The sequence below is a fragment of the Oncorhynchus tshawytscha genome, linkage group LG26, assembly GCF_018296145.1.
Source record: "Oncorhynchus tshawytscha isolate Ot180627B linkage group LG26, Otsh_v2.0, whole genome shotgun sequence".
Taxonomy (NCBI): Eukaryota; Metazoa; Chordata; class Actinopteri; order Salmoniformes; family Salmonidae; genus Oncorhynchus; species Oncorhynchus tshawytscha.
Genome location: NC_056454.1, coordinates 38,381,475 through 38,394,564, shown reverse-complemented (window position 1 = coordinate 38,394,564; position 13,090 = coordinate 38,381,475). Strand labels below are relative to the sequence as shown.

At 41.2% G+C, this 13,090-nt stretch overlaps 1 protein-coding gene across 5 annotated transcripts in view; it reads right to left on the bottom strand.

The window, feature by feature from the left end:
* Positions 1-13,090, bottom strand: part of LOC112224863 (nebulin-like) — a 93,772-nt gene that overhangs the window by 51,370 nt on the left and 29,312 nt on the right. For all 5 annotated transcript variants that reach the window (XM_042306584.1, XM_042306585.1, XM_042306587.1 and 2 more), the window contains exons 36-58: positions 12,584-12,895; positions 12,203-12,409; positions 11,981-12,085; positions 11,781-11,888; positions 11,383-11,694; positions 11,092-11,295; positions 10,791-10,895; positions 10,493-10,600; positions 10,053-10,364; positions 9,762-9,965; positions 9,459-9,563; positions 9,169-9,276; positions 8,726-9,037; positions 8,435-8,638; positions 8,132-8,236; positions 7,844-7,951; positions 7,401-7,712; positions 7,110-7,313; positions 6,807-6,911; positions 6,583-6,690; positions 6,165-6,476; positions 5,809-6,012; positions 4,122-4,226 (exon numbers count right to left, since the gene is read on the bottom strand). In XM_042306584.1, the coding sequence (XP_042162518.1) occupies positions 4,122-4,226; positions 5,809-6,012; positions 6,165-6,476; positions 6,583-6,690; positions 6,807-6,911; positions 7,110-7,313; positions 7,401-7,712; positions 7,844-7,951; positions 8,132-8,236; positions 8,435-8,638; positions 8,726-9,037; positions 9,169-9,276; positions 9,459-9,563; positions 9,762-9,965; positions 10,053-10,364; positions 10,493-10,600; positions 10,791-10,895; positions 11,092-11,295; positions 11,383-11,694; positions 11,781-11,888; positions 11,981-12,085; positions 12,203-12,409; positions 12,584-12,895 (4,269 nt within the window). The remainder of the gene's footprint in view (positions 1-4,121; positions 4,227-5,808; positions 6,013-6,164; positions 6,477-6,582; positions 6,691-6,806; positions 6,912-7,109; positions 7,314-7,400; positions 7,713-7,843; positions 7,952-8,131; positions 8,237-8,434; positions 8,639-8,725; positions 9,038-9,168; positions 9,277-9,458; positions 9,564-9,761; positions 9,966-10,052; positions 10,365-10,492; positions 10,601-10,790; positions 10,896-11,091; positions 11,296-11,382; positions 11,695-11,780; positions 11,889-11,980; positions 12,086-12,202; positions 12,410-12,583; positions 12,896-13,090) is intronic.

The window sequence follows — 13,090 nt, the reverse complement described above, 5'->3', positions numbered from 1 at the left end:
CTGGGATTGATTTGCACTTTTCGCACCAAAGTACGTTCATCTCAAGGAGACAGAACGCTTCTCCTTCCTGAGCGGTATGACGGCTGCGTGTTCCCATGCTGTTTATACTTGCGTACTATTGTTTGTACATATGAATGTGGTACCTCAGGCGTTTGGAAATTGCTCCCAAGAATGAACCTCTACAATTTTTTTCTTTAGATTTTCCCATGATGTCAAGCAAAAAGGCACTGAGTTTGAAGGTAGGCCTTGAAATACATCCACAAGTACACCTCCAATTGACTCAAATGATGTCAATGAGCCTATCAGAAGCTGCTAAAGCCATGACATAATTTTCTGGAATTTTCAAGCTGTTTAAAGGCACAGTCAATTTAGTGAATGTAAACTTCTGACCCACTATAATTGTTATACAGTGAATTAAAAGTTAAATAATCAGTTTGTAAACAAATGTTGGAAGAATGACTTGTGTCTTGCACAAAGTAGATGTCCTAAACGACTTGTCAAAACTATAGTTTGTTAACAAAAAATTTGTGGAGTGGTTGAAAAACTATTTTTAATGACTCCAACCTAAGTGTTTGTAAACTTCTGACTTCAACTGTATATATATATTATATATAATCTATCTATATGTATCTATCACTCTCTCTATTATATATATATTTATATATATATATATATATATATATATATATATATATATATACAACGTATATCTGTATCTCCATATATATACGTATATATACACTGCTCAAAAAAATAAAGGGAACACTTAAACAACACAACGTAACTTCAAGTCAATCACACTTCTCTGAAATCAAACTGTCCACTTAGGAAGCAACACTGATTGACAATAAATTTCACATGCTGTTGTGCAAATGGAATAGACAACAGGTGGAAATTATAGGCAATTAGCAAGACACCCCCAATAAAGGAGTGGTTCTGCAGGTGGTGACCACAGACCACTTCTCAGTTCCTATGCTTCCTGGCTGATGTTTTGGTCACTTTTGAATACAACCCACACAAGTGGCTCAGGTAGTGCAGCTCATCCAGGATGGCACATCAATGCGAGCTGTGTCAAGAAGGTTTGCTGTGTCTGTCAGCTTGGTGTCCAGAGCATGGAGGCGCTACCAGGAGACAGGCCAGTACATCAGGAGACGTGGAGGAGGCCGTAGGAGGGCAAAAACCCAGCAGCAGGACCGCTACCTCCGCCTTTGTGCAAGGAGGAGCAGGAGGAGCACTGCCAGAGCCCTGCAAAATGACCTCCAGCAGGCCACAAATGTGCATGTGTCTGCTCAAACGGTCAGAAACAGACTCCATGAGGGTGGTATGAGGGCCCGATGTCCACAGGTGGGGGTTGTGCTTACAGCCCAACACCGTGCAGGACGTTTGGCATTTGCCAGAGAACACCAAGATTGGCAAATTCACCACTGGCGCCCTGTGCTCTTCACAGATGAAAGCAGGTTCATACTGAGCACGTGACAGACGTGACAGTCTGGAGAACGTTCTGCTGCCTGCAACATCCTCCAGCATGACCGGTTTGGCAGTGGGTCAGTCATGGTGTGGGGTGGCATTTCTTTGGGGGCTGCACAGCCCTCCAGGTAGCCTGACTGCCATTAGGTACTGAGATGAGATCCTCAGACCCCTTGTGAGACCATATGCTGGTGCGGTTGAACCTGGGTTCCTCCTAATGCAAGACAATGCTAGACCTCATGTGGCTGGAGTGTGTCAGCAGTTCCTGCAAGAGGAAGGCATTGATGCTATGGACTGGCCCGCGTGTTCCCCAGACCTGAATCCAATTGAGCACATCTGGGACATCATGTCTCGCTCCATCCACCAACGCCACGTTGCACCACAAACTGTCCAGGAGTTGGCGGATGCTTTAGTCCAGGTCTGGGAGGAGATCCCTCAGGAGACCATCCGTCACCTCATCAGGAGCATGCCCAGGTGTTGTAGGGAGGTCATACAGGCACGTGGAGGCCACACACAATACTGAGCCTCATTTTGACTTGTTTTAAGGACATTACAGTTGGATCAGCCTGTAGTGTGGTTTTCCACTTTAATTTTGAGTGTGATTCCAAATCCAGACCTCCATGGGTTGATACATTTGATTTCCATTGATCATTTTTGTGTGATTTTGTTGTCAGCACATTCAACTATGTAAAGAAAAAAGTATTTAATAAGAATATTTAATTCATTCAGATCTAGGATGTGTTATTTTAGTGTTCCCTTTATTTTTTGAGCAGTATAGATAGATAGATAGATAGATAGATAGATAGATAGATAGATAGATAGATAGATAGATAGATAGATAGATAGATAGATATAAAGAGATATGAAAATATAGATGTATAGATGTATAGAGATATAGAAATTCTGCATAGATACAGTGCCTTGCGAAAGTATTCGGCCCCCTTGAACTTTGCGACCTTTTGCCACATTTCAGGCTTCAAACATAAAGATATAAAACTCACCATTTGTGAAGAATCAACAACAAGTGGGACACAATCATGAAGTGGAACGACATTTATTGGATATTTCAAACTTTTTTAACAAATCAAAAACTGAAAAATTGGGTGTGCAAAATTATTCAGCCCCCTTAAGTTAATACTTTGTAGCGCCACCTTTTGCTGTGATTACAGCTGTAAGTCGCTTGGGGTATGTCTCTATCAGTTTTGCACATCGAGAGACTGAAATTTTTTCCCATTCCTCCTTGCAAAACAGCTCGAGCTCAGTGAGGTTGGATGGAGAGCATTTGTGAACAGCAGTTTTCAGTTCTTTCCACAGATTCTCGATTGGATTCAGGTCTGGACTTTGACTTGGCCATTCTAACACCTGGATATGTTTATTTTTGAACCATTCCATTGTAGATTTTGATTTATGTTTTGGATCATTGTCTTGTTGGAAGACAAATCTCCGTCCCAGTCTCAGGTCTTTTGCAGACTCCATCAGGTTTTCTTCCAGAATGGTCCTGTATTTGGCTCCATCCATCTTCCCATCAATTTGAACCATCCTCCCTGTCCCTGCTGTGTTGCTTTTACGCCAAACATAACGTTTTGCATTGTTGCCAAAAAGTTCCATTTTGGTTTCATCTGACCAGAGCACCTTCTTCCACATGTTTGGTGTGTCTCCCAGGTGGCTTGTGGCAAACTTTAAACAACACTTTTTATGGATATCTTTAAGAAATGGCTTTCTTCTTGCCACTCTTCCATAAAGGCCAGATTTGTGCAATATACGACTGATTGTTGTCCTATGGACAGAGTCTCCCACCTCAGCTGTAGATCTCTGCAGTTCATCCAGAGTGATCATGGGCCTCTTGGCCGCATCTCTGATCAGTCTTCTCCTTGTATGAGCTGAAAGTTTAGAGGGACGGCCAGGTCTTGGTAGATTTGCAGTGGTCTGATACTCCTTCCATTTCAATATTATCGCTTGCACAGTGCTCCTTGGGATGTTTAAAGCTTGGGAAATCTTTTTGTATCCAAATCCGGCTTTAAACTTCTTCACAACAGTATCTCGGACCTGCTTGGTGTGTTCCTTGTTCTTCATGATGCTCTCTGCGCTTTTAACGGACCTCTGAGACTATCTCAGTGCAGGTGCATTTATACGGAGACTTGATTACACACAGGTGGATTGTATTTATCATCATTAGTCATTTAGGTCAACATTGGATATTCAGAGATCCTCACTGAACTTCTGGAGAGAGTTTGCTGCACTGAAAGTAAAGGGGCTGAATAATTTTGCACGCGCAATTTTTCAGTTTTTGATTTGTTAAAAAAGTTTGAAATATCCAATAAATGTCGTTCCACTTCATGATTGTGTCCCACTTGTTGTTGATTCTTCACAAAAAAATACAGTTTTATATCTTTGTTTGAAGCCTGAAATGTGGCAAAAGGTTGCAAAGTTCAAGGGAGCCGAATACTTTCGCAAGGCACTGTATATAGAGATATGGATATAAAGAGATATAGATATAAAGATATATATAGATATATAGAGAGATATATAGATATATAAATAAAGAGATATAGAGATATAGATATATATATATAGATATAGCTATAGAGATATAAATAAAACTAGATCAACTTGAGTGAAAGAAAACAGCTTGAGGTAAAGTAAGGAGGACCTACATTGCTCATGGTGATCGCATTGGCCTTGGCCAGCACAAGTTCTGGAAGCTCATTGCCGACGTGGATTTTGATCTTATCAGCATCCCATTGTTCAACATACTGCCGCTGAAATATGAGATAAACATAGCTATGTTATAAGAAAATAATAATAATAACAATAATACATGTCATAATTTTGCACTTTTCTCAGACTCACAGACACTTGAGAAAAGCAAACAGAAATGTAAGTCTGAGTGGCAGACATAGTTAAGAAAGCATCTATGTATTAGACTGAAAAAAAATAGCAACAATTTCAAAGATTTTACTGAGGTACGGTTCATATAAGGAAATCAGTACATTTAGATACATTAATTAGGCCCTAATCTATGGATTTCAGATGACTGGGAACACAGATATGCAACCTTTGGTCACAGATACCTTACAAAATAGGTAGGGGCATGGATCAGAAAACCAGTCAGTATCTGGTGTGAAGCCTATTTGCCTCATGCAGCGCGGCACATCTCCTTCGCATAGAGTGGCCTTTCGGATTGTTGTCCCACTCCCCTTCAATGGCTGAGCGAAGTTGCTGGATATTGGCGGAAACTGGAACATGTCAATCCAGAGCATCCCAAACATGCTCAATGGGTTGCATGTCTAGTGAGTATGCAGGCCATGGAAGAACTGAGACATTTTCAGCTTCCAGGAATTGTTTACAGATCCTTGTAACATGGGCCGTGCATTATCATGCTGAAACATGAGGTGATGGCAGTGTATGAACGGCACAACAATGGGCCTCAGGATCTTGTCACGGCATCTCTGTGCATTCAAATTGCTATCGATAAAATGCAATTGTGTTCGTTCATCCATGAAGAGCACACTTCTCCAGCGTACCAGTGGCCATCGAAGGTGAGCATTTGTCCACTGAAGTCGGTTGCAATGCTGAACTGCAGTCAGGTCAAGACCCTGGTGAGGATGACGAGATGAGCTTCCCTGAGACGGTTTCTGACAATTTGTGCAGAAATTCTTCGGTTGTGCAAACCCATAGTTTAGCAGGTGAAGAAGCTGAATGTGGAGGTCCTGAGCTGCCGTGGTTACACATGATCTGCGGTTGTGAGGCCGGTTGGACGTACTGCCATATTCTCTAAAACGACGTTGGAGGCGGTAGAGAAATGAACATTAAATTCTCTGGCAACACCTCTGGTGGACATTCCTGCAATCAGCATGTCAATTGAAAACTCCCCTCAAAACTTAAGACATCTGTGGCATTGTGTTGTGTGACAAAACTGCACATTTTAGAGTTGTCTATTATTGACTACAGCACAAGATGCCCCTGTGTAATGATCATGCTGTTTAATCAGCTTGTTGATATGCCACATCTGTCAGGTAGATGTATTATCTTGGCAAAGGAAAAATGCTGACTAACAGGGATGTAAACAAATTTGGGCACAAAATTTGAGAGATATAAGGTTTTGTGTGAAAATAACATTTCTGCTAGTGAACATGGGACCAACACTTGACATGTTGCATTTATATTTTGTTCAGTGTAATTATCTATTTATTAGATAGGGTATCAGGCTTGATGTTGAGGTGGACCTTGTTATTTCAGCAGCTCCATAAAAAAATGTATGTTATTGTATTGAATTCGGGTGTAAAACTGCGGAAACTGCGTTAACTGCGCTAACTGCGTCGTTAGCTGGAATAAGTTTACCTTGTTCATGATCTGGCCGTTATGTTTGGCCAGAACGATATCCATGCCGTCGAGTGGACTTTTGAAGTCCAGAGTGCTGGGGTGCTGGCGGTATTTCTTCTCACTCAAGATCTCGCCGGCCTTCTTGGCTTTTTCCACATCAAGTGAGCCAATGGGGACCCATCCAATTCCCCTGAGCCACTTCATGTCAGCCCTGTACACCGCCTAAGAGGGATAGCATACTCCCATTACTTGTTGCCATCTCAAACCTTTTATCATTGGGTTTGACCAGTCCTGGATGTCTCATTAACAATATGATTAAAAATGTAACAGGAAAGAGGTCTTGGAATTGAAAATACAGAACATTTGAAACATACCTCACTTGCTATGTCATAGACATGTCTGGCATGGACAACATCAGTGGAGTCTGGCAGACAGGTCCAGTTGTGCAGGTGAGTTCTGTAGTTGAAGTTGTTGACTTGTATCTGGTTCTTCTTGCACAACTCAAAGGCCATCATGTCCAATGGGAGATGGAACTTGGTCTTGGACTGATGGAAGTCCTTCTTGTACAGAGCATCACTGGCAATCTTGGCTGAGTTCAGAGCCAGCACGAGCAGAGGGTCATCCTCGACACAGCGGGCTCCAATGTGGTGGCCAATTTGCTTGCGGTAGCCTGACTTGTACTTGTGCTACACCGAACCAAAAAGGTTGCATGTAGTGGGGATTTCAATAAATTAAAGGTAAACACAGTATTGATATAGTTCATTCCTTTGTGATAACAAAATAAGTACTTACATCACTGATAATTTCCCTGCCGTGCTTGGCTGCAATGACAGCAATGGCATCATTGCGCAAATCATAGCCCTTCTTCTTATCCTCTACCATTGCTTTCCTGTATTGGTTCTGTATGAAGAAGAAAATAAACATCCAGAGATGTTATTGTATATCTCCACAATAAGTTTTAGTTTCAAATGTTTGCATTCACAAGGAGGGTTTCCTTTGTGCTATCAGTTACTTACCCAACTGTAGTTGGACTTGTTTGCATTGGCCAAAACAATGTCCATCGCATCTGGCATAATGTGGTTCTTGGTCTTGTCCTTCTCCCAGGCCTCAGTGTAAGCTTGCTGCAATAATGAGTTTCAAGTTCAAACTAACAGCGTGAAGTGCCTATTCATATAAATGGCTGAAATATAATCCAAAGTAGGGGAGATCAGATTACCTTAAAGCAGGTTTAAATGATGGAATCATTATTTGAATATAATCTACCAGGAGAAACATTCAAAGGCAAATGATGAATAAAGATATACCAGTTAGTCAAATACCTTGTTGGCATTATCATTATTTTGTTTAGCCAAAACCATTCCAATGTCTTGAACTGAGCTGGTGAACTTGAAGTTGCTTGGGTGCTGACGATACAGCTTCTCACTCAGGACATCGGCGGCTTTCTTTGCCTTCTCAACATCAAGTGAGCCGATGGGAACCCATCCGATACCTTGCAGGCTCTTTAGTTCAGCCTTATACACAGCCTAGACACAACAATACCACAATGGTCAAAATGGATGGAATAAAGACAGTTACACTGGAAAAACATGATCTAGTTCATTCATACTTACATCACTCGCTATGTCATAGACATGTCTGGCATGGACAACATCAGTGGAGTCTGGCAGACAGGTCCAGTTGTGCAGTCGAGTTACATATTTGGCATGGTTGACCTGGATCTGGTTCTTCTTGGCCAACTCAAAGGCCATCATGTCCAATGGGAGATGGAACTTGGTCTTGGACTGGTGGAAGTCCTTCTTGTACAGAGCATCACTGGCAATCTTGGCTGAGTTAATAGCCAGCATGAGCAGAGGGTCTTCCTCGACACAGCGGGCTCCAATGTGGTGGCCAATCTGCTTACGGTAGCCAGTCTTGTACTTGTGCTACAGAAAGCAAATATGAAATGGCAGTGTTGAGGAAGTCTTTATTTTACAGACGTACATTTGATATATTGTGTCATGAAATAGTAAAGAAATGGAATCGCTTATGATGGATAGATGTTCATTGAACTTACATCACTGATAATTTCCCTGCCGTGCTTGGCTGCAATGACAGCAATGGCATCATTGCGCAAATCATAGCCCTTCTTCTTATCCTCTACCATTGCTTTCCTGTATTGGTTCTGTATGAGAAAAAAAATCCATAGACATGGGTATTTAAAATCAAATCACAAATCATTTAAAGTGCATTTAACAAAATCACAACACACTTTACATGAAAAACTAAACAAAAACAATGTTTTTATTTTTTAGAAATGTTTACATTCATCAAGAGGGTTACCTTTGTGCAATCAGTTACTTACCCAACTGTAGTTGGACTTGTTTGCATTGGCCAAAACAATGTCCATCGCATCTGGCATAATGTGGTTCTTGGTCTTGTCCTTCTCCCAGGCCTCAGTGTAAGCTTGCTGCAATAATGAGTTTCAAGTTCAAACTAACAGCGTGAAGTGCCTATTCATATAAATGGCTGAAATATAATCCAAAGTAGGGGAGATCAGATTACCTTAAAGCAGGTTTAAATGATGGAATCATTATTTGAATATAATCTACCAGGAGAAACATTCAAAGGCAAATGATGAATAAAGATATACCAGTTAGTCAAATACCTTGTTGGCATTATCATTATTTTGTTTAGCCAAAACCATTCCAATGTCTTGAACTGAGCTGGTGAACTTGAAGTTGCTTGGGTGCTGACGATACAGCTTCTCACTCAGGACATCGGCGGCTTTCTTTGCCTTCTCAACATCAAGTGAGCCGATGGGAACCCATCCGATACCTTGCAGGCTCTTTAGTTCAGCCTTATACACAGCCTAGACACAACAATACCACAATGGTCAAAATGGATGGAATAAAGACAGTTACACTGGAAAAACATGATCTAGTTCATTCATACTTACATCACTCGCTATGTCATAGACATGTCTGGCATGGACAACATCAGTGGAGTCTGGCAGACAGGTCCAGTTGTGCAGTCGAGTTACATATTTGGCATGGTTGACCTGGATCTGGTTCTTCTTGGCCAACTCAAAGGCCATCATGTCCAATGGGAGATGGAACTTGGTCTTGGACTGGTGGAAGTCCTTCTTGTACAGAGCATCACTGGCAATCTTGGCTGAGTTAAGAGCCAGCATGAGCAGAGGGTCTTCCTCGACACAGCGGGCTCCAATGTGGTGGCCAATCTGCTTACGGTAGCCAGTCTTGTACTTGTGCTACAGAAAGCAAATATGAAATGGCAGTGTTGAGGAAGTCTTTATTTTACAGACGTACATTTGATATATTGTGTCATGAAATAGTAAAGAAATGGAATCGCTTATGATGGATAGATGTTCAATGAACTTACATCACTGATAATGTCCCTGCCGTGCTTGGCTGCGATGACAGCAATGGCATCATTGCGCAAATCATAGCCCTTCTTCTTATCCTCTACCATTGCTTTCCTGTATTGGTTCTGTATGAGAAAAAAAATCCATAGACATGGGTATTTAAAATCAAATCACAAATCATTTAAAGTGCATTTAACAAAATCACAACACACTTTAAATGAAAAAAAAAAAAAAAAAAACATATTGTTTTTGTTTAGAAATGTTTACATTCATCAAGAGGATTACCTTTGTGCAATCAGTTACTTACCCAACTGTAGTTGGACTTGTTTGCATTGGCCAAAACAATGTCCATCGCATCTGGCATAATGTGGTTCTTGGTCTTGTCCTTCTCCCAGGCCTCAGTGTAAGCTTGCTGCAATAATGAGTTTCAAGTTCAAACTAACAGCGTGAAGTGCCTATTCATATAAATGGCTGAAATATAATCCAAAGTAGGGGAGATCAGATTACCTTAAAGCAGGTTTAAATGATGGAATCATTATTTGAATATAATCTACCAGGAGAAACATTCAAAGGCAAATGATGAATAAAGATATACCAGTTAGTCAAATACCTTGTTGGCATTATCATTATTTTGTTTAGCCAAAACCATTCCAATGTCTTGAACTGAGCTGGTGAACTTGAAGTTGCTTGGGTGCTGACGATACAGCTTCTCACTCAGGACATCGGCGGCTTTCTTTGCCTTCTCAACATCAAGTGAGCCGATGGGAACCCATCCGATACCTTGCAGGCTCTTTAGTTCAGCCTTATACACAGCCTAGACACAACAATACCACAATGGTCAAAATGGATGGAATAAAGACAGTTACACTGGAAAAACATGATCTAGTTCATTCATACTTACATCACTCGCTATGTCATAGACATGTCTGGCATGGACAACATCAGTGGAGTCTGGCAGACAGGTCCAGTTGTGCAGTCGAGTTACATATTTGGCATGGTTGACCTGGATCTGGTTCTTCTTGGCCAACTCAAAGGCCATCATGTCCAATGGGAGATGGAACTTGGTCTTGGACTGGTGGAAGTCCTTCTTGTACAGAGCATCACTGGCAATCTTGGCTGAGTTAATAGCCAGCATGAGCAGAGGGTCTTCCTCGACACAGCGGGCTCCAATGTGGTGGCCAATCTGCTTACGGTAGCCAGTCTTGTACTTGTGCTACAGAAGGCAAATATGAAATGGCAGTGTTGAAGTCTTTATTTTACAGACGTACATTTGATATATTGTGTCATGAAATAGTAAAGAAATGGAATCGCTTATGATGGATAGATGTTCAATGAACTTACATCACTGATAATGTCCCTGCCGTGCTTGGCTGCAATGACAGCAATGGCATCATTGCGCAAATCATAGCCCTTCTTCTTATCCTCTACCATTGCTTTCCTGTATTGGTTCTGTATGAGAAAAAAAATCCATAGACATGGGTATTTAAAATCAAATCACAAATCATTTAAAGTGCATTTTACAAAATCACAACACACTTTACATGAAAAACTAAACAAAAACAATTTTGTTTTTATTTATTTATTTTTACAAATGTTTACATTCATCAAGAGGGTTACCTTTGTGCAATCAGTTACTTACCCAACTGTAGTTGGACTTGTTTGCATTGGCCAAAACAATGTCCATCGCATCTGGCATAATGTGGTTCTTGGTCTTGTCCTTCTCCCAGGCCTTAGTGTAAGCTTGCTGCAATAATGAGTTTCAAGTTCAAACTAACAGCGTGAAGTGCCTATTCATATAAATGGCTGAAATATAATCCAAAGTAGGGGAGATCAGATTACCTTAAAGCAGGTTTAAATGATGGAATCATTATTTGAATATAATCTACCAGGAGAAACATTCAAAGGCAAATGATGAATAAAGATATCAGTTAGTCAAATACCTTGTTGGCATTATCATTATTTTGTTTAGCCAAAACCATTCCAATGTCTTGAACTGAGCTGGTGAACTTGAAGTTGCTTGGGTGCTGACGATACAGCTTCTCACTCAGGACATCGGCGGCTTTCTTTGCCTTCTCAACATCAAGTGAGCCGATGGGAACCCATCCGATACCTTGCAGGCTCTTTAGTTCAGCCTTATACACAGCCTAGACACAACAATACCACAATGGTCAAAATGGATGGAATAAAGACAGTTACACTGGAAAAACATGATCTAGTTCATTCATACTTACATCACTCGCTATGTCATAGACATGTCTGGCATGGACAACATCAGTGGAGTCTGGCAGACAGGTCCAGTTGTGCAGTCGAGTTACATATTTGGCATGGTTGACCTGGATCTGGTTCTTCTTGGCCAACTCAAAGGCCATCATGTCCAATGGGAGATGGAACTTGGTCTTGGACTGGTGGAAGTCCTTCTTGTACAGAGCATCACTGGCAATCTTGGCTGAGTTAATAGCCAGCATGAGCAGAGGGTCTTCCTCGACACAGCGGGCTCCAATGTGGTGGCCAATCTGCTTACGGTAGCCAGTCCTGTATTTGAACTTAATACATGATAATGAGATAGTTAGGTGTCATTCAAATGCTGAAGTTCACACACCATTTATTCAATAGACAGTTTTTCACTTACATCGCTAGCAATGGATGTGCCCTGTTTGGCTGCCAGGATTGCAATAGCATCATTGCGCAGGTCATAACCCTTCTTCTTGTCCTGTTCATTGGCAAGCTTATATAGTGACTGTACAGGAGGAATAAAAAACAAGTTTTGAATGAATTAGGACAATGCAGCCTAAATGAACACTACAATGAGGTGTGGAAGGTATGACTCACAGCACTGCAGTTGATCTTGTTGGCTCTGGCCAACACCACCTCCATTGAGTCTGGCATGATGTGGACAGAGGTCTTATCCTTATTCCAGGCGTCAACGTACGTTTGCTATAAGACAGATATACTTCTTATTGTTTTGATGTATTACCATGTATTTGTATTGTATACATTATAATATATACAGTTCACATATGTGCATAGACATTCAGTAGATACAGTAGATACCTTGTTCATGATTGCATTGTTAGCATTGGCCAGGATGACGTCCATGGAGTGCATGTCCTTGGTAAACTTAAAGCTGCTGGGGTGTTGGCGGTACAGTTTCTCACTGCCAATCAGGCCAGCTGTTTTGGATCTCTCTACATCCAGAGAACCAATGGGAATCCATCCTGTGCCTTTGACGCTTGTCTCATAGTCACTTTTGTACAAATTCTGCGGTAAAAAGGCGATAACATAACCAAACTTTTCTCACAGATTCAGATGTGTCTTAACAGCTCAGAATCTGGGAATGGTTCAATAATTATGAGAGAAAAAATGTATTGTATACAAAAACATGTTTTGTTGTTCTGTTTGTTTTTATAGTATTATGAGTCAAATAATACTTACATCACTGGCGATCGTCTGCATCTGCTTAGCCAACTCCACGTTCATGGCATCAGCAAGCACAGTGTAATGGTGCTGAATCTTCCTGTAGCCAGCAAAGGTCTGCACTGTGGAGGCGTGCTTGGCATGTACAACACTCATCATGTCAACTGGAGAGTGGAACTTCAGTTTGGACTTGTGGTAGTCCTTCTTGTAGTTCTTGTCACTCTGCAACCTGGCCACCTCCATGTAGTGCACCAGTAAGGGGTCGTCCTGAAGAGTGCGGCAGCCCACTTGTTTTCCCCTATTCATCCGGTGACTCAGCTTGTACTTGTACTGTGTAAATAAACAACAACAATTTATTATTCCCAGGACGAATATTTAGCTTTGATGAAGATTACTTTATAGTATACAAGGTCCAATGGAAATTCTACTTCTGCTTTATCCCAACACCTCCGATACACATGCATACATACAGAGGTTGGAGCAGATTGTAAAATGGTTTTAAAGCCTTTTATTGCTGGTCTGAGT